Source organism: Notothenia rossii, assembly GCF_949606895.1.
Source record: "Notothenia rossii genome assembly, chromosome: 11".
Lineage (NCBI taxonomy): Eukaryota > Metazoa > Chordata > Actinopteri > Perciformes > Nototheniidae > Notothenia > Notothenia rossii.
Genome location: NC_136910.1, coordinates 13273301 through 13294544, shown reverse-complemented (window position 1 = coordinate 13294544; position 21244 = coordinate 13273301). Strand labels below are relative to the sequence as shown.

Sequence of the window (21244 nt, the reverse complement as noted above, 5' to 3'; positions counted from 1 at the left end):
GAAATTGGATCTTACTTTGGAGTGCTTTTCAAAGTGAGGCAGGGAGCGATTCTCAAAACCGTCAGGGACTCGAGAGCCACTTATGGCCTGCTGGCCCACACAGGCAATCATCTGAGAGATATTAATGAAAGACCCTGAACGTATACAGAGAGGAAATGTTACATATAGAACACAAACAAATGAGCAATAACCTAAATAAGAGTAACAGAACACAGGCAGATATTCCTAGTTATGCATCTACTTGAACAAAAGACTACTGCATTTGTTGACAATGCACATGTTTACCGCAGTTTTCAAGGGCCTCTTGGCACCCTTTATGGGTCACTTCTATGTTTAAATCACAGGATTGGAACATGTAGGAGAATAATGCGCTCGCTTGTGAATAGACTACAGCAAAGGACACACTGTTTGGCCTTTAATAGAAAACAGTTTTCCCTGATGAAGAGCTCTTTAACTCTACACTGTTGTTTTCCCTTAGCCACAGCTAAAGGGATAGATATTTCATTGCAGCTCATTACTTTGAATCTTACATAAAGGACACAGTCATCTGAATAAAGACTTGTTTTAATATTCTAATACCCACTACTCACTAAAAATGTTTTGGATAAACCTCCCTGTGGATATTTCCCCAAATATATTCAGTGTTTACATTATTAAGTGGCTGAGCATTATTCTTCCGGGAGTTTGTTTTTAGAGAAACAAGGCTTTGACAGGTTAAGAGTTTCCTTTCTTCATTGACTGAAGAAAGCTTTCTTCTTCAGGTTTGGTCTACCTATGTTGTAAATGTATTATCTTTTTGATTTACACACGGCATCTATTGCAAGTCTGTCCGTCCTGGGAGAGGGATCCCTCCTCTGTTGCTCTCCCTGAGGTTTCTCCCATGCTCCCCTTTAAACTGTGGGGTTTTCTCTGGAAGTTTTGCCTTGTACGATGTGAGGGTCTAAGGACAGTAGGGCTGTCCGGAATACCATTTTTCGGGCTCCGGATATTCGGTAGTAATCAGCAGCGAATATTCGGCCCGCGCGAACCACTTCAACACGTGTATTTCGGTGTATTCACGGCATTCATTTTGTTATTCTACAGTATTGTTGTTTTATAGTTATTTGTTAATGTAACCCAATTTGTGTTCTTTGAAATTTAAAAGGATATCGCATTGTGTTTGTTACTTTCGTTGCAGTTGTATATGTCTTAAAGAGCATCTTGCAGGTTGTTTTTTCCCCCTAAATGTATGCTTAAACTTGCTTGAAATTACAATTAAAAAAGTGAATGTAGGATTTGATGTGTTACGAGACATAAGGGCAGGAATTCAGAGGGAAAGGAGCAATTTTGAGCTCTGCTCTTAAAAACTGCTTTTTTTTAAGGTCATACGTGAAACGTGTCATATTACATCACAAAGGGTAAACATCTCCGCTCTCTGACCGCGGGTATAGTTAGTAGTTGCGTTGAGTTGAGTGGTTGTGTTTTAGTGAGCTGGTATTTTTCGGTAGTTTTACATTGTATTTCACCATTTGTAATCATGGTGCAGTATTGCGTTTGTGCAGGTTGCACAAATACCAGCCTGTCAGGACATCGAGTCCACAGTTTTCCTCAGGGGAAAAGGACCGGAGCTAGCGTTCGTTCCTGGGTGCGTTGTGCATCCACCTCCCTGCAGCACATACTCTCCATAGCTTTATCAGAAAACCGTATTACATCTCTCTCTCCCACCCACCCCCTTTCGCTGCTCTCTCTCCCCTCCGGTACACGGCACCGTAAGACGTAGTGTGGAGTTGCATTAGGTAGCGCTGTGGTGGCTGTACTGCTCCAGCCGTCTCCTTTGTGTTTGTTTGTTTCCCCCTGTCTGTGTTGTTTGTGTGTGCGTGGTGGCTGTCACTCCTGGCTCCCGGCTCAACCTCCACTCACCTGCTGCAATCAGCTGTGCACCCTCCCCGACTACACACCTGCTTTCCATCAAGCCATTTACAACGGCATATCAACGGAGGCTCCACAACTTCTCTCCGCCAGATCGTCAAGTATCAGCCGTATCTCGCGTCTCCCCTCCGGTACACAGCACCGTAGTGTGGAGTTGCATTAGGTAACGCGAGATACGGCTGATACTTGCGCAATAGTTTCTGTTATGGATCAGTATCAACAGTCCTGCCAGTAACGTTACTATATTATCAATGCTACTTTAGTTATAGCCTGATATATGATAGCTAACTTCACAATGTTGTGATGTGACGTTAGCACATTAACATTAACATTCTGTAGCTAACGCCAGTCCCTCACCAAGATAGCTGCCCAGTTCTCCACTGGTTCTCCTCACACCACAGCTCAATTTCTCTCCGATGGCCGTTATTTCTTCTAATCCTTGACTGCTCCTGGTCTCTTGGACGCCTAGCAGGCTCATAATTATAAGGTTGTGGTCCGTCATATGCATTTGAATATTCATGTTCAACTTCTTCTGTGTCTTCTGTGTCGAAACTAGCATTGGGATCCATGTTTATTAATACGTTACACCGGCCGCTCTCCCCCTTGTTTCCCCCATGTTACGTCACACGCGGGAGTTCACGTGCCGAGGCTTTTTTATTCGGAAGTGAACATTTCTTACAAAAACAACGCCAGATGTCACTGTAGTGTATATTTCTGTATATTTTTTTGAAAATCTAGTGTATTCATAATTTTCCTAAACATTTATTCACAGGTGTCTTTAACCTGGAAGTTGCTCTTTAAGTGTAATTTGGCTTGGCTTCCTATTTATGGACATGCTTTTATTTTGAAGGAAAGTTAGCGCAGTTGACAGGAAGTTGTTTTGCATTGGAAAGATTAACGGAGAAAAGTCATATCTACATATAAAGACGGAGAAAGTTAACAATAACACTCTTACAGGCACAAGCTCTTACGTTGATATTGGAGATTTCAATAAATTAAATTTGAAAAAAAACACGGGAAAAAAAACGAACAACGAAATTTAAACCCGAATAGTACTCCAACGAACAAATACTCGGGTACAGCCCTAAAAGACAGAGGGTGTCGTATTGTCATGCTGATATTCTGTACAAACTGTGAAGACCACTGGGACAAATGTAACATTTGTGATATATAAATAAACATTGATTGATTGATTGATTGATTGATTGATTGATTGATTGATTGACTGATACTGAAATAATTTGATCCGAAGAGTCCTAAAAGATAGATTGGGGGAATTTGAAAGGATGTGGGGTCCAATGGTGTCATTAATAAGGGGGACGGTCGGCTGAGATGCATTACACAAACAATCGTTTTTTTAATGGCTTGGGTGACACTGCTCGGGGGGGGGGGGAAGGGTGGGGGGGTTAATCTGGGCTCATTGGCACCCTTTAAGTTTATTTATTTTATTATATATACTATTTTGTATGTTCTTTCCCAGAATTCTATTCTATGTATGGAATAGAATCGGAGGGATTAAACCCTCTTTAATGGTCACACATGCAGAGCACACAGTGAAATGTGTTCTCTGTTTTTAACCCATCCTAGTACCAGGAGTCTAGTACTAGGAGCAGTGGGCAGCTATTGCACAGCGCATGGGGAGCAATGGGAGAGAGGGGGGAAGGGGGATGTCCGGTGTCTTGCTCAAGGGCACCACGGCAGGGCAGGAGGTGAACTGGGACCTCTCCAAGTAGCAGTCCACACTCCATATTTAGGTCTGGTCGAGGATTTGAACCGGCGACCCTACGGCTCACAGTCCAAGCCCCTACTGACTGAGCCACTGCCAGACAATGTATGTCATTAAGTATGGTATTCCTGTCATGTTTTTTCTTTATTATTTCTTGTTGGCTGTTCTGTTTGTCTTGTCTATGTTGAAAAAGAGAAGCATGATTTCCACCCCAAATAAGTCTGTACTATTGCTTACACTTGTATGCTTCTTCTTAATCAAAGTACTTGAAACAAGAGTTTCCTTTGTAGTCAGCTTACCTTTGGAGCCGCAGAGAGCCATGACCAGAGGGCTGTTGCTCTTGTCGAGCTCCCTGAGACAGGCGGCGCCCGCTCGGTCTCTGATGACGGACAGCTCTTTCAAAATGAGAGCCTATCGAGAAGGACACGCAATTAATCACCTTTGTTGGCTGAAAAACTAAAACTTTTATCAAGCCTTCATAAATTAAGATCAACTAACAGACAAAAAACTGTGTTGTGAATTATGATTGGAGCCTTTAGAACAGACTCTACAAATGTTTCCCTTCAGACAGATACTTCCTGTCTTTTCATGTCTGTTATTGAAAGCATCAGTGTTTGGGTTGATCAAGGGTCGGCCTTCAGACATTAAAGCATTTTCCATTGGCAAGTAGACAAGGTCGAACCGATGTTTTAATGAACAAGTTTATTTATTTTGTATTATCAGTGTCATAGCACCTGTTTCTTTTTAGGAAAGTGTTTATTCAGTGTTCATACAGTGAAATACATAACATTTTGTAAATGTTATTTAAAAGATAGCAGGGGAGAGAAGAGGAAAGTCAGAAGTGTTGACAAGCAGGGGAGGCATTTTTTTAACGATAAATGGCAATCAAATCAATGATATGATGTATAATAGATAATATAATAGACCCTCCGGTATCATTCGATTGGAATACGCAAATTAGTCATTAGAGACAAAAATGTCCACTGCAAAAGACTTTGATAAAAACTTTATATTAAAAGGTTTTTTTCACAACTTTTTTGGGTTCAATCTTTAAAGCAACTTCCACCTCAAAAGAAAATACCAAGAATGTAATCATTTTCAGAATTTTAACCCTTTAAATGCCATTTTGAATACATGAAACCGCTGTTTTTTTCCATGATGAAAACAGAGAAAATGAGCTATTTTCCATAAAATACATATCTGGGGACTGGCCCTTTTTTTTTTTTTTTTTTTTTTTTTAAATCACAGTCTTCGATATGTGAAAGATTAGCCACAAAATTGATTTGTTTGCATTATTAGTTTTTGCACAAAATCAGATTAAACAAAAAACTCACACATTAGTCATTCAGGACAAAAATGTCCACTTCCAAAAACTGCTCTAAAAGGACAACGGATTAATATTTTTAAAAACTTTTTGGGGTTAAATCTTTCAATCAACTTCAGTCCTGATTCAAAATACCAAATTATTTTCAGGATTTGAAACCTTTAACTGCCAGCTTGAAACATGAATTCGCGTTTTCTATGAGAAAACATGCACAAAAAGGCAGTTACTTTCCATAAAATAAATGTTGGGGGGGTGTAAAAAAGTGTATTATCTTTGTGCTGACTCCTTACACACACATTGTGTGTGTGTGTGTGTGTGTGTGTGTGTGTGTGTGTGTGTGTGTGTGTACAACAATATACAGTAGATTTGGTTTACAGCAAGTCACAGTTTTCGCCTCATATCTTTCTTTCTCTCTCTCTCTCTCTCTCTCTCTCTCTCTCTCTCTCTCTCTTTTTCTCTCACTCCGTCATAGGGATGGGTATCGTTTGAAATGTATCGATTCCGGTTCTGCTTATCGATTTCGGTTCTTATCGATTCCCCATTTCGATTCCAAAATTGTAAAAGAAAGAGGTCAAACGTTTAGATAACAAAAATATCTTTATGCTTTTAAGCTTTAACTGACATTTTTACAAATACAAAAATATACACGGCGCAGACGGACCCGCGGCGCAGACGGACCCGGTGGAATACAGGGTCTACCGCGTTTAGGAACTGTTAAGCAGAACCAAAATTGTGTATTTCATATGGGTACCCGGCATTTTCTTATCGGTTCTCATCTGGAACCGAGTTTCGGTTCCCAACCCTACTCCCTCATTCCCAAACTCATACACACTCGTACATATTAAACATTAAACCTGTGTGTGAGTGATTGTGTGTGAGAATGAGACAGGACTAAGTGTGCTCTCATGGCGTTTTGTTTTTCATTTGTGCTGTTTCATGTGTCTTAGAGGTAAACAGATGTATGATCTTGACCCAGCTTGACCTCGATGTTTTGAATTGTTTGGAACTTCAAAGTCCTTTGATAATGTCTCTTTAGCAAACAGACATACACAGTGATACATTCACTCCTTCAAGTAAATAAAAACACCTGGCTGCAATGCCAAAGCTTCAAATATGTGTAGTTTGGCTGGATGGTCATTTCATTCCTGTGATACGCAACAAGATGAAGAGGAGCTTCTCTGTGGGACAAGAGGTCTCATGCAGCCCGTAACTTCAGCTGCAGGACTCATCCTCTGAAACAGAAACACCCTGAGAAGGAGAATCTGGTGTGGATCTGCCTGAACTGTGCTTGAAAGGAGTCAGCACAAAGATAAAACACTTTTTTACACCCCCCCAACATTTATTATATGGAAAATAACTGCCTTTTTGTGCATGTTTTTCATAGAAAACATTTTGGTCCTGAATGACTAATGTGTGACTTTTTTGGTTTAATCTGATTTTGTGCAAAAACTAATTATCAACCAAAATCAATGTTGTTGCTAATCTTTGACATATCCAAGACTGTGATAAAAAAAAAGCCAACCCCCCCCCAACATTTATTATATGGAAAATAACTGCCTTTTTGTTCATGTTTTTCAGAGAAAACATAAAATCATCTTTTCAAACTGGCAGTTAAACGGTTAAAATCCTGAACATAAGTTAACATTTGGTATTTTTGATCAGGACTGAAGTTGATTGAAAGATTTAACCCCAAAAAGTTAAAAAAAATATTAATCTGTTGTCCTTTTAGAGCAGTTTTTGGAAGTGGACATTTTTGTCCCGAATGACTAATGTGTGAGTTTTTTGTTTAATCTGATTTTGTGCAAAAACTAATAATGCAAAGAAATCCATTTTGTTGCTAATCTTTGACATAACGAAGACTGTTGTAAAAAAAAAAAAAAAGAGCCAGGTTTCATGTATTCCAAATGGCATTTAAAGGGTTAAAATACATTCTCGGTATTTTCTATTAGAGCGGAAGAAAATTAAAAACCTTTTAATATAATGTCTTTATCAAAGTCTTTTGCAGTGGACATTTTTGTCTCGAATGGTCAATAAGCGTAGTTGATTGGTTACACAGTGAATTAAAGACCAATTTGAAAAATTGAAATTGGAATTCCAAAATAGATCGAGAAAATAGCCTTTTTACAAAAAATCTGGCCATTTGCACAAACATAACCAAAGTTATTGCAAAATGAAAAGTGAAAAATGACCCATATGGACAAAAACGTCCACAGTGATACCGGAGGGTTAAGATAGCGAGCTGATGTCCAAAATGTGTTGACATGGGTCCCGAAAGAGCGCGGTCGTCTCTTATCCAAAGAAGAAGTGTGAATTGGGCTTGGTGGACTAAAAGGGGGCAGGCAGCTCTACAGTCTTGTTGGCATCTCCATTATTAGCCAGTGACCATGCTCAGCCTTTGCTGAAAGGATATTATGAAACTGGCAAACAATTCATATCTAATTCACTTAGAGGTGTTCACCGCTAACCTGTCACACCTCTGATGACTCAGCCCTGGTGTGAGCATTCAATAATTGCCATGGGGTGAGAGCCTATCGGTGGCAAATAAACGTGTTGAATTGAAGATTTTAATTGTGATGAATATACACCTACCTCCAGAGTCTCCTCTGCTGTGCAGCCGGGCTGCTGCTGCAGTTTGCCCGTGGATAGCGCCTGGATGTATTCGTCACACTTCTTGTACCCATCATCCAGCAGGTCCTGTTTGGCCTTCAGCAGACCCTGGCCAGGTGTCACATCACCAATACCAATAGAGAAGCCTCGGTTGGCTAAAGAAAAAACGACAACAAAATCAACTGAAGTTACAATCAATATCTCTATAGATTACCCAGTTTGCAGGATCATTTAGTCTTGAAAATGTATTAATCAACTTATATGTACCAACAGGTTTATTTCTGTTGATACTGATATGTATCAATTCAAATATCAGAGAGAGTTGTTATAGCCCTGGAGGCCACCTACAGAGATACGCCGGAGTGAGTCTGGCCAGGCGGGACATGGCGTTCGCCGCCTCCAGCTGTCCCCAGTCTCTCAGCAGGATGTAGAAGATGTTCTTCTTGGAGCCGGACCCCAAGGTACCTTTGTCCAGGCTGCCGCACATTAGCTCACTGTTGTGGATCACCACGACTGAAAATGTGACAAGAGAATGTGACAGGAATTGTAGTCATTAAGTCCCAGAATAGAAAAACAGGACCATGGTGAATAAATCACAGCATGGTGCTCGCCCTGAGACAACTGAGACACCTGGTGCCGTGAGAAGCGGCTGATGAAGCTGAAAGACATTCAGACTGGCATAATTATTCATGGAGGTCATTTCAGGAGAAGTTATTTGGGGATATTTAAAAATATATATATTTTCAGTAAATGATATGGTTTAGCTCATGGAAAAAGGTAGCTTGGCTTTCTCAGGTAAGGCAAGGCAAGTTTATTTATATAGCACCTTTCAACACAAGGCCATTCAAAGTGCTTTACAACAACGAAAAACATTAAGAATATGGCATTTAAAAACAGTCATTAAAAAGCAACGATAATCAAATGGATAAAAGTTAAGAAGAAAATGTTTCCTTTTAATTTACTGTCTCCTAGAGAAAATCTCAAATGCAATACTATTATCAATATATTATTCCTAAATTGATTATTCCATTAGAACTGATCAGAAACTATCCAAGTTGTTACTTGACATGAGAACACACTTTTCTTTACATTAACGCCTCTCTTTCTAACACATCTCAATGCACTGAACATTCTTCTGTTTGTTTGATATGGGATTTTGCATTCATTTTTCATACCAAATATGTTTGTATTGTTATGTTGCTTTCAATTATATCCCCAATCGCTTCTCCTCTGAAACTTCATTAATAAGGTTGTTGATTGTTTATAAGGTAAGCTCTTGGATGTACATCATTGTATTGTGATTAGAGATGTCCCGATCCGATCACGTGATTGGAGCCGATCACGTGATTTTCAATAGATCGGAATCGGGAGAGAAAAAAATCGGGGATCGGGATATATATATATATTTTTTAATACTTTTTTTTAATTTCGTATTCAATGTTACAAAACAAAAAATGACCATGTTAACGTCTTTAAGTCATCCTGAGGCCTTAGTTTTGGTTTCAAATTACACAACATCATGTATGTGTTGCTTCTTTGGGGCTTGTTTTCATAGACCTGGTTGCTTATTTCTCTCAAATCTGGCAAAAGAGTGGGCCGGGCGCAGTGTCTAATTGTAGTAGTAAGCTAACGAGTACTGATAAGCTTTATTTTGTTTTGATCCAATGCTGGACAACTGAACTGATCCAATGCTGCTGTGAAAAAAAGAAGCTATATCCATGTTGGATAGAATATCCAGTTTAAATAAAAAAATAACCTTAAGGGCAAATTGTCAAAAATCAAATGATCGGAATCGGATCGGGAGCAAAAAAAAAGTGATCTTGGAGACGCCAGCGGGAAGAACTGTCTCAACGCAAAAAGTCAAAAAAAGCTTTCAGAGGTAATAAAAGCAGATGGCCCAAACTTGAAGACTTTCTTGAAGATTGGGTGAAAACACAGAGAGCAGACGGCCGAGGTGTTTCCACCGTGCAGATCCGACTGAAGGCCAAAACAGTTGCCACCGAAATGAAAATTGAAAATTTTAGAGGTGGACCATCCTGGTGTTTCAGATTTATAAGACGAAAGGGACTGTCCATCAGGACGCGGACGACTGTGTGTCAGCAACTCCCTCCCGACTACCAGGAAAAAATAACAAACTTCGGCGAATTCACACAAAGAAAGATAGAGGAATATTCCATCGGACCGAACCAGATCATAAATATGGATGAAGTGCCTTTGACGTTTGACCTGCCTCTCACTAGGACTGTTAACAAGACAGGTGAATCGTCCATCACGTTGAGAACCACTGGCCACGAGAGAACGGATTTCACTTGTGTTCTTGGCTGCACAGCATCTGGATTAAAGCTTCCGCCAATGGTTATTTTTAAGCGGATTACAATGCCTAAAGAAAAGATCCCGAACGGCATCTCCTTTAAAGTCAACAAGAAAGGGTGGATGATGGAAAGCGTAATGAAGGAGTGGCTGAATGAGTGCTACGTCAAGCGCCCTGGAGGATTCTTTCGCCACTCGACATCAGTGTCAATCGTGCGTTCAAAGTGGCACTACGCGTTCAGTGGGAGGCGTGGATGACTAGCGGCGATAAATCTTTCACCAAAACTGGTCGCATGCGAAAAGCAACTTTCGCTCAAGTTTGCGAGTGGATCCTGACAGCGTGGAGGAGTATCAAAACATCCACGATCACCAACGGGTTCTGAAAGGCTGGACTGCTGCGTGATGAAGAGGAGGACGCCGCCACAGCTGAGGCCCTTCAGAGGCTGTTCGATTCCGACACTGACGAAGAGGAGTTCGTTGGTTTTGAGAGCGACAACGGAAGGAGAGAGGAGAGTGGCTGACGAAGCCACCCTGAGCCTGTTCGTTTCCGTCACTGAAGATGAGGACTTTGGTGGTTTTCGTACGCAGGAAGAAGACGAAGATGAGGATTAATGACTTGACTTTTCTGGTTACAGCCGTGTACTGCACCTTAGCCTAAAAGATGAAGACGAGGATTAATGACTTTTCCGGTAGGCTGATTACCGTATATATTTTAAGCAGCCGTGTTACTGCAACGGCTTACGCGCTTACTGTCGTGTTACAGGCACTTTATTTTGCACTTTTAAAAAAACACATTTAATTTAGCCATTGATATTGCCTCGTCAAGCGCTGTAAGCTTTGTTTTTTGTTATGGTACTACTGTAGGCTATAATGTAGATCAGTGCTTTTCAACCTTTTTCATGCCAAGGACCCCTAAATTGATACACATTTGGCCGCGGACCCCCAATTGAAAATATTTTGTGCCAGGGACCCCCAGAAGCAAAGATATCAGTTAATTTTCGCTTTAAAAAATATAAATTGTCAAAGATGTGCACACTTTTTCAAGGTTTTTCAAAAATAGCGGATCTTCAAGCTCATAGCGCGGGACTTGGTGCGGCACTGGGTGCCGCGCTATGAGCTTGTTGAGCTTGCTCGAGCTTCGGAGCTTCAAAAATAGCCAAAGCTAAGTGGTTAAATGATTGTGACGCTATTAACTAATTTTGCTGGGGAACCCCTAGCACTCCCTCAAGGACCACTGGTGGTCCCCGTACCACTGGTTGAAAACCGCTGCTGTAGATCACTGCCGGTACGTGCGCTGGGAGCGCACCGTTTAAGTTTGAAAGTTGAAAAGTTTGTGTGTCTGAAACGCTATGTGATACAGTACAGTTTACACAGCACAGTACATGTTCTGTAGCTACTATTGCACTAAATGGTAACACTTGAATACGTTATGCAAATATGCAACTTGTCTGTTGAAATGTTAATAAATTGGAGCTTCCTCAAACAGCCATCTCTTTCCCGACAATCCCCTCTGTGCACGAACCCTTACATATGGTAATTAAACATTAAAACACCTGCGGCTTATAGTCCAGTGCGGCTTATATATGTACACATCATTCAATTTAGCTGCTGCGGCTTATATTCAGGTGCGCCTTATAGTCCGAAAATTACGGTACTCACTTCTTGTAGCCCTCGAAAGTGTTTTGGAGGTTGATGCCTCGGTGAACGTGAGTTGTTTGGCTTTCTTGTCCGCAGCAGCAGAAAGCATTTTCGAATGTTTGAATGAATCAAAGTGGGTCGTCACCGTCGACTTTCTCTTATGCTCCAACACACAGTTGCACGGGGTGCAGAATAGTTTCCCCCCACTTTTGTGAAAGACATCGGGGTACTGCTTTGCCCCGTCTTTAGCAGAAATGTTCGTCGGTAAATGAGATGGATCGGATTTTTTCATCTTGTGGTTTTCTCTCTCGTGTGAGTTTCACACGTTCACTCTACGGTGTTGTTTACCTTCTGTGATGCACGAGCTGATGACGTCACGTCATCATCATCATCATCATCATCATCACTACTTCACGTCAAGACGAGTTAACTTTTTTCTCAACTTTGTGTGGAAAAATGTGGGGATTATGCGGCCTTTTGATAAATATGCGGCCTTTTAAAAATCGGCGCCATTTTGCTGATTATGCAGTAAATTCTGCGAACGCAGAATCACGTTTTTCTGGAGGGTCTAGCTGCTGTGATGCAAGTAACATTTCAGACTTGATCTGACCATTTAAGTATTATCGTATCGTATAATATATTTCATCACCAAATAACACATTTTAATTTGAAATGTTAAGAGCAGATTCTGACTCACATGAGTCGTTGTAACAGAGATCCTCCCCCTTGCCGCAGTACTGCTTGCCCCTGGTCCGCAGGTTGGCCTTCACTGGACATTCCTTATTGGGCTTCAGAATGAGGCTGAAGATCTGCTTGCCCGTCCACAGAGCCATGGGCTGATGGACACACAGCAAAGTGTTAGTGCCAGGTCAAAGACATGGAGTTATGTAACAAGCCCACCAGAGTGTAGTACCTTCATGATAGCAGGGCGGGGGAGAGTGATTTTTACTTTCTCGTCATGCCCCACGAGGATCGATGCCACAATCTGGCAGGTCTTTGATCTCTCAAAGAAGGTGTCCTTCAGCGTCAAGAGGTAGGCCCCTAGGAGGTAGAAATAAGCTAATAAGTTAATGGAAATGAAATACAGTGGGTTTCCACATTTCTGGCTTAAGTGCTCCCTCATTAGGTACAAATGGTTATTGAATGCCTACGGATTACTCAAATATAAAAAAAAAAAAAAAAAAGAACATTTTCTTATACCATCATAGCCAGTTTGCCCTTTTTGCAGTGATAAATGATCCTCCACCTGTATCTCAAAGCAGCAGGACTCTCACAGTACATAAAGAGCACAGAGAGAAAGATTGTACCACCTCAGCACACTGACCTGTCAGAAAGTCCTGAATAGCAGCAATCAGAGGTTCGCCATTTCTTGGAGTGACAAAATTAGCTTTCGTCTGGAAGAAAGATAAAAACATGGGTTTAAGTGCCTTCAATTTCATACATACAATACGGTTCCCGGGAACATCTTTTCATCGCTAAATGTAAACACTCAAATTTGAGACTTTTTAAGACCACTTTGAATAGAATTTAAGACCTATTTCACGGCAAGAAAGTATGAAGGAAAATTGCTATGAAAGAAGAAATACGTCCCATAATACTTACAAAATAAATGTATTCATGTTGAACGTAAGAACGATGACTGAGCATAACAGCATAACAGTACACAGAACTGTGTTAGCGTGTTAGACAAAAAGTGTGTGTGTGTGTGTCTCTGTGTTGGTGTGTGTGTCTCTGTGTATGTGTGTGGGTCTGTGGGTGTGTGGGTGACAAGAGCTATCTTCTGAGCCCTGCTGCCTCGGCTAGAATCTTTCATCATTGCTGTTGTAGGATTGGTGTTTAACTATGGTATTATGTCCGCAAAACCTCCGCTTTTAGGGTTGACGTAGACCCAAACGTCCCCCGATGTTGTTGTGGGAGCTGCTGCACTAGCTAACGCTACATTTGCAAAAAAGAATGCTAATTTCTTTTGCAAACAGTGCAGCGGGCTTCAAACACATTCCCCTCCACTGGTTTCAACCAAGCACTAAATTCGATGTTTTCCAACCAAATACGGTTTAACTTACACTTCCCCGTATTTATTTGTAGCCTAAGTAGATTCGAAGCTGAAGCTTGGTTGCTAGGTTACTGGGGGAAACAAAGTTAGTGATTACTGGTTCCATGTTGATTTATTTCCATACAAATTGTTGGGGGGAACTGAAAGGCAGCCCGGACATTTTCCCCAAAACACATTTAGACGTGATCGCAACACAGAAGTTGGCTACCTTTCAAATCCGATCATTTTTAAGACCTTCTAAAATCATATTTAAGACCTTCCTTATTTTTTTGAGCATATTTAAGACTTTTTAAGACCTTCAATTCTGATTATCAATTTTAAGACTTTTTTAACAACTTTTGAAGACCCCGCAGGAACCCTCTGTTAGGTGACGTGTGTGTTGTGAATGGAGCCGCGTGGTGATGAAAACGTACCCCCATCAGGACGAGGGCCTCGGCTTTGGCTTCTTCAGTCTGAGGTAGATGAAGGTTCATCTCATCACCGTCAAAGTCGGCATTGTACGGGGTGCACACGCACTCGTTGAACCGAAACGTTCTGTGAGGTTTGATTCTGGCCTGGGAGGTTGGGGACAGTCAAAAAATAGAGACATTCATAATGAAGACTTACTGCATGTGTAACCCGTCTAATTTCTTTAGCAGTGAAATTATGCTTAATATTGTGAACATTTCAACATATCTTGGCCCATTCCATCCATTCGTTTTAAATACTGTACAGCTTTTTTCATTTTTTAAAACAGATGTTTATAAATTCATACTTCTTACTTATAGACATATTACATTACATGTTTATTAGACGCTTTTATCCAAAGCGACTTACATACTCACTACTGTGGGCAATCCCCACAGGAGCAATTTGGGGTTAAGTGTTTTGCCCAGGGACACAACGACATGCTGACTGCAGTGGGGTTTGAACCTGTGCTCCCCTGATTCGAACCCCAACGCACAACCCCCTGCACCACACGCCTCCCTACATATAGAAGCAGTTTCAGGCACCGCCGATAATTACTTAAGTTTTCTTTTCTTAACTGCCAAAAATATCTGTCAAGCCTGCCAGCCTAATTAATCTAAAGTAGATAATCATTTTTGTTCAGTAGATAATTGCACTTGTGTTTTTGTGAGGGCCAAAAAAAAGATGCTTCAATTATACTGTTGCTCACATTAAAGGGCATTTTCATTTCTAGTGTTTATGCCAGCAACTGTAGAAAAATAAACATTTGACAGATAAAAGTAGCAGCTTTTAGCTTCGCACTGACCTTAAATAACTGTTTTGGCAAGTTAACTGTGTAGGATTCATCATGAGTCATCAAGAAAAATAAAACAAGCACTGACGCTATTTCAGACAGAAGGGGAGAATGGTAACGACCCCGATAATAACATAAATGTTAAGTGATGAAAGCACGGTGTACTGAAACAAGGTTGTTTTTTTCTTTCATTTGTTCTTTTCAAAAACCAAGCTTACGATGTGGGCCATGATGCTGAGTTTGTGCAGGGAGGGCTGTCGATTGAAGAGGACGATGTCTCCATCGATCATGTGTCTTTCCACCACGTCTCCGAACCTCAGCTCCTGAGCTATCTTCTCACGGTTTCCATACTTTAAAAACCTGGCAGAAGATAAAAATACAAAAATATATATTTGTTTTAAAAAGGTGAACCAGGTCAGGTAAGGAATGTTTTTTTAATTTGCCAAAGACGTAGCCGGCCTTACCTTTTCATCTGCGTGCTACGATTCTGGATGAAGTTGGCTCCGGGATGAACTTCAGGCCCGTTGCGGACCAGTTTCCTCAATAGCTCCAGATTGGCTTTGTTCACCTAGAATAAAGAATAACATTTAGATGACTTTAGTCCTGGCATGGAAGTGGTTGTTTAGTGTAGGGAGGATTACCTTCTCAGGGTATGTCAGGATTTTAGCCACGTGCACAGGGACGGCCACCTCATCTATCCTCAGGTTTGGGTCGGGAGAAATGACGGTTCTGCCAGAGAAGTCCACTCTTTTTCCCGAGAGGTTTCCTCTGAATCGACCTGAATTTTTCACAGTAAATGAATCAGTCAGTCTGCAATTTAAAATGTGCAGTTCCTTTTCTACACCGAGTTGCCCACGCAAAGTATGAAATACATACCTGCTAAGTGCCACATTTCTGTAAAGTGCTTCTTGGGTTGTTAAACCCATTATAACGACATAAAAAGCTCACTCAAATGTGAGTGCAAGAGTGAGAAAGATAGGATAGGTACCCACATCTGCTCTGCTTTATGTTTTACACTGTACCCGGCTACTTTAATCTCTTTAAAAAATGGACAAATCTTAAACAAAATGTTCAGGTTCAACTTTTGGCATTACTCATTTTTTTTCATTTACTTGATAATGGCATTTAGTGTGAAGAGTTGAATAAATACACTGTGTCCACATTACAGAGTTTATATAAAACATAAAAATTGGCAAAATAAGTTCTCACACGTTTTTATATTGACTTTACCTTGCTTTCCCTTGAGTCTCTGCACAAAGCCTCGGGTCCATTTCTTCGGTGCCATGTTGAGGGGGATGCCTGAGAGCTCGCTGTTGATGTACAGCGCACACTGCAGCTGGAGGAAGTCCCAGTCCTCCATGATCATCTGGGTCTTCGCCCCTGTCATACGGTGCTAAATTATAAAATACTTTGTTAATGAGGACCGTCTACAATGACATGATGAAATGTTATTACTGCATTTAGAGACGTTTTTTGTGGTAACGCTCATAATGGGTTAGCTTTGTTATAATGTGTTAGTCCATTTTACAAACAATAAAACTCTAAATAGAAAACTAATAGGCAGGTTTGAAGTCATAGAAAATAGATTTCTACACTTAAAGACAATATTAGACCCAGAGTTCGGCCGCTGGATTTATATTTCAGAGGCTGTATGCTCAGCAAAACAACAAGATGTTTTTTTCTCTTTGCTAAAAGCCACCACAGCTCAATACTTTGAAATGAGGTGTCTTCAAAACTAGAGGCTGAAGTCCTACAAGTCCCTGCAGACATCCAGCCCTATCATTTTCAATAACAGAGACCAACCTTTTTGATGACATCGTTGAGGAAGATTATCTCTGTGAGCTTCATGGTGAGGTCGTCCTCGTTGGTGCCGGACTTCAGGTCGCTGACCACAGAGGGCCGGATGCAGAGGGGGGGCACCAGGAGGCGGGTGAGAATGAGGTCCGCGGGTTTCCCTGCCTCAGGGTTCATCAGCAGCAAGGGAATGTCTTCTTGGGGGATCCTCTTGAACATGTTCAGCACCACCAGAGGGTTCAGGTTTTCCTGAAGAGGAAATAATAATCAAGGCAAAATACAGGAATGTGCAGGACCTCCATACAGGGCTCAGTGTTGCTTGAAATGCTTTTGATGACACTAAAATACTTATTTCTAAATGGTTGTTTGAGTAATATACCAATGATTTATAAAAGACGTTTTCCTTTTAGAAAATTTCTGGAATGTAATGGAACATTTTTTTTTTTACTCCTGTTTTTTCTTTAAAGCGATTTTTGGTCCCCTGAATGCCGCTGTATACATTTAAGTTATTATTTTATTATTAATAAATCAATACTTTTCCTGATTTACATGATGAAATATATTATCGACAATTAATAGAATAAGAATATAACCAACAAGTAGAATCACTAAATTCAACAGTAGCTAAAAACCATCAAGGTGGTTTGACAGCTCTAACACTGCTGTAACCTTTCACCCTCTGCATGGGAACACTAATGAGACCAACTGTGAAACATTGTACCTGTGCTCTGGTCAGCAGAGGTTCCACCACTTTGTTGTGCTCAATGGCAGTGTCGAAGGACTGCAGGAAATCTGTCACAAAGACATCCACCACCTTCTTGTTGGTTTTGTACTTCTCATGGATGATCTTTAGCAGGCCACACTTTTTCACTGGTCCTGAAAAGTATAAGAGACACACGACTCAGCTTCTCCAATTATTGAATCAGAATGAAACGTCTGTGGCAAAAAGTCAAACAAAAAATGTCTCTTATTACCATTGAAAGCAGCACAACTCATACAGATCGTCTTTTTGCGGCATTTATCGGAGATCTTCTTCTTCAACCCTCGTTTCTGGAGATAGGCCAGGTTGGGCCTTTTTAACATATCCATGAACAGCAGTTTGTCCTCTTTTGTCAGCATTATGCTCGAGCATGTCTTGCAGATCATCTGGAAACATGACAAATTACAATGATCACAATGAGGGTTGTAAAACATTGTCTCACATAGAGGCTTGAATTATTTACAGAAATGTACAAACTATTATTATTATTGGAGAGGTATAAACATATTTGCTTGTTTTCATATTTCACATATTCACTTGAGAGATAAATGGTAAATGAAATGAATTTATTTTGCGCTTATTTGATCCCTGATTTCACTACAACAAGTTAGCATTCGCCCATTGACACACATTCATATAGAGGCAGGGGCTGCTGTACAAGGCGTCACCTGCTCAGGGGAGACTAACATTCACACAACATTGGCCATGCCATCACGAGCAATTAGGGGTTCATTCTCTTGCCCAATGACACTTTGAAATGTTATCTGCAGCGGCTGGGCTCAAACCACCAACCCTACAGCTGACCCACTGCCACAAGATTAGCTCAGTAACTTTGCCAAAAACAATCCATTTCCTACTGTTATAATTGTGATACTCTAGTGACATCTAGAGGACATATATAATAATAATAATACATTACATTTATAAAGCACTTTTCCTGGTGCTCAAATCGTTTACAAGCAAGTAAAGCAAAATAACAACAAAAGTACTAAGCTAGGTGGAATAAGGGTCTGATATATATTTCTGTTTGCTTTATTCCCGATAGAGGTATCTTTAACTTTGGTTGTATCAATGCTTCTTCTTGCAGTGTGGAACATAGGCTCTCTGAATTTTGGTCTCACTATTGTTTAAGCTGACCAAATAATACAGCCTTGCACAAATGTGTAAGTGCCCAGGTTGTAAAAAAAAAAAATACTATATACCGTCTAAAAACTCTCCTGTTTGTTTGTTGTCAGAAGGCTTAAAGAAAAATGAACAGCAGTCATGAAACTTGGTAAAATGGTGAGGTAGGGACCGAGGAAGAACCCATTACATTTTAGAGTAGATCTGGATCACATGGCGCAAACATAACATATATTTACTTTTGGTTAACTTTTCGAGAAAGGGCAATAGTCCTTGGCTGAGGTCTGCGCTCTTAAAGTGCTTTATTTGATCAGACTGTGAACTCACCTGTAAGATTCCTATGATGGCTTTAAAATAGCCGACATGAAAACATGGCAGCTCCAGATCCAGGTAGCCATAATGTCCCAAGCAGTCTGCCAGATTCTTCCCACATGTCAAACACGGTCTGTCTTTCTCACTGGTGCCCTGCAAAACACATGAGCAGAGGGATGAGCCTATGGCGTGATGTTGGACTAAAGGTACGCGTGGTTAATATCTGAAATGAGTGACAACAGTGACATGTTTTGCATGTTGGTGTATTGACAATGATTATCTTCTTTCCCTGCAAACAAGAGAAAGTTTCTGAGCAAGTCATACCATACGGTGGTCCAACACTCCATAGGCCAGTGGAGTGTGTTTGGTGTCTTGGCTGTACAGATTCTTACTGACCACCTGGATGTGGGCCTGCTTCCGCATCTGTTCAGCAGATTTCATGCCAAAGCAGATGTGGCTTCTGCAAATAAGCACAAAAAGTAACGATTAAGCAAATAATATCCAACAGCGCAAGATCAGCTGCACTTAAACCTTGACAAACAACCAAAACAAGTGTTGCTGTTGACATATTTTTGCATGAGAAGTGAACAGGAACAGATTCTAACAACATATTTATTGAATGCAAATTGTTGTTAATGCATGTTTGTTTACCGTTGATTTAACACTTAAATACGTCAGAATTACAACATGTGCTCAATCGTCACATTTTAAATGAGTTTGACAGAATGTCACGTTGTCTTTTCCACAATGCATTAGTGAGCTGGCGTTAACTTGTTTATCAGAACAACTAGCTAACGGTGATAAACGTAATCATAAGTATCCTTTTTAATATTAACCCAAAAGTTAACACTGTCAATATAAGCTTCATTGCAAACTGTCTGACACTGGCTAACAGGTGAGCTAGTTAGCTAGCAGTGTTTCTCAGTCTGTTTGACTTACATTTTTTTGGCCACATCTGTCTCTCTGAACTGTTCCTTCACCATTTTGGCAACTTCTCCAAACCAAGCTACAGCGAAACTACTGTAATTGTTATTTTGTCCTCATTCCAGCAGGCCAGGCTTTACTGCAACCAGCACGCTGTCATATCATTTTCATATGTTGTGGAAATGCTAGCAGTCAGCATCATGCAATGTGTTGATAGCATGCGTAACACTGCCTTCAGGGTTCATCTGAAATCTAGCGACTTTAATCGTAAATGTTGAAAAAGCACATTTTATACTGAGTTTAGTGCTATGCAATTATTCTTTATTTTCATTAAGAGATAACTTAGAGTATGTTTATTCTAAAATCTATGATTTTAAGCCCATGAAAACGCTTGTTTATGATTGATTTTCTTCAAGTATGCATATTACAAGAAGTGCCTGAAAGCAGCACACGCGTCTGAACAACAACAGCAAGAAAAAGAAGGCACCGTAGCACGAGCACGATCAGTCTCAAATCAGTGCTGACACCTAGCGGCTAACATTTGTAAAAACTTGTAATGGGAATGGTGAATAGGTTTTGTCTACTAAAAGTCAATGAAATTATACTAACTGAAATAAGTTACAGGAAGTTATTTAGTTTAGTCAAATGTGAATGTATTGTCAATTTAAAGGAATAGTTTGACATTTCTAAATATTTGCTCGCTTACTTTTTGCAATATCCAAGAGGAGGAGATAGTTTCCGTTTGTAAATGGCAAAATAAGAAATAAATAAATACAATGTCTTTTTAGTTATGATTTTTCTGAAACAATTGTAGCCTATCTATATTTTGGCAGTGTTCACGAACACTGCCAAAATATAGATAGACCCTTACAAAACAACATTATAGTATTACTACTAAGAATTACTATAGAAACACCACAAAAAACTGCTATAGTATTTCTATGGTGTTTTGGGACACACTATAGATAGTGTTTCCTATAGTATTTCTATGGTTTTTCGGCCACTATAGGAAATTACTATAGTTATACTATTGAGTTTTATGTAGTATCACTATAGTGCTTTCTATATTATTTCTATGGTTTTTTGGAACACACTATAGAAGATTACTATAGTAATACTATAGAGTTGGCTATGGTGATCTTATAGTGAATCTATAGTTAATTAGCTTTAATAATGATGTATTTATCTATATAGTAAGTATGATATCAACAAATAAAAGTTAGCAAGCAGAGCAATTTCAATTTGAAAGATAGGGACTTTATTAACAAAATAAAAGACATTGTTCACAGAATATGAATACCAATAACTTAAATGTAAAACATTCACAAGAACAATTTCAGGCCTGAAACAGAAGTGGTTGGGCAATGAAATTAAGGGAAAAAGTGTCCCAACCCCTATATATAAACACATTTCACATTCATACACTTACAACCCATGCCTCTCTACTGTTACGATGAGTGAAGCAGGCAGGACTCAAATGCAGAATAAACTGAAAACACCTTTATTTCAAGGATATAAATAGAACT

The 21244-nt window shown here is 40.1% G+C and overlaps 1 protein-coding gene across 2 annotated transcripts in view; it reads right to left on the bottom strand.

The window, feature by feature from the left end:
- The window catches only part of polr3a (polymerase (RNA) III (DNA directed) polypeptide A), a 39213-nt gene extending 19112 nt beyond the window's left edge, over positions 1–20101 (bottom strand). Inside the window, exons 1-18 of one of the 2 annotated variants that reach the window (XM_079659456.1) lie at positions 19734–20101; positions 19119–19254; positions 18810–18947; positions 17575–17746; positions 17322–17476; positions 16610–16849; positions 16037–16199; positions 15448–15584; positions 15271–15374; positions 15025–15166; positions 13980–14120; positions 12838–12907; positions 12427–12554; positions 12211–12349; positions 7914–8078; positions 7548–7720; positions 3934–4045; positions 16–134 (exon numbers count right to left, since the gene is read on the bottom strand). In XM_079659456.1, coding sequence (XP_079515582.1) covers positions 16–134; positions 3934–4045; positions 7548–7720; positions 7914–8078; positions 12211–12349; positions 12427–12554; positions 12838–12907; positions 13980–14120; positions 15025–15166; positions 15271–15374; positions 15448–15584; positions 16037–16199; positions 16610–16849; positions 17322–17476; positions 17575–17746; positions 18810–18947; positions 19119–19254; positions 19734–19777 — 2478 coding nt within the window. In that variant the 5' untranslated portion in view covers positions 19778–20101. The remainder of the gene's footprint in view (positions 1–15; positions 135–3933; positions 4046–7547; positions 7721–7913; positions 8079–12210; positions 12350–12426; positions 12555–12837; positions 12908–13979; positions 14121–15024; positions 15167–15270; positions 15375–15447; positions 15585–16036; positions 16200–16609; positions 16850–17321; positions 17477–17574; positions 17747–18809; positions 18948–19118; positions 19255–19733) is intronic. The other variant, XM_079659457.1, reaches the window with a different exon arrangement.
- Between the last annotated feature and the right edge of the window lie 1143 nt (positions 20102–21244).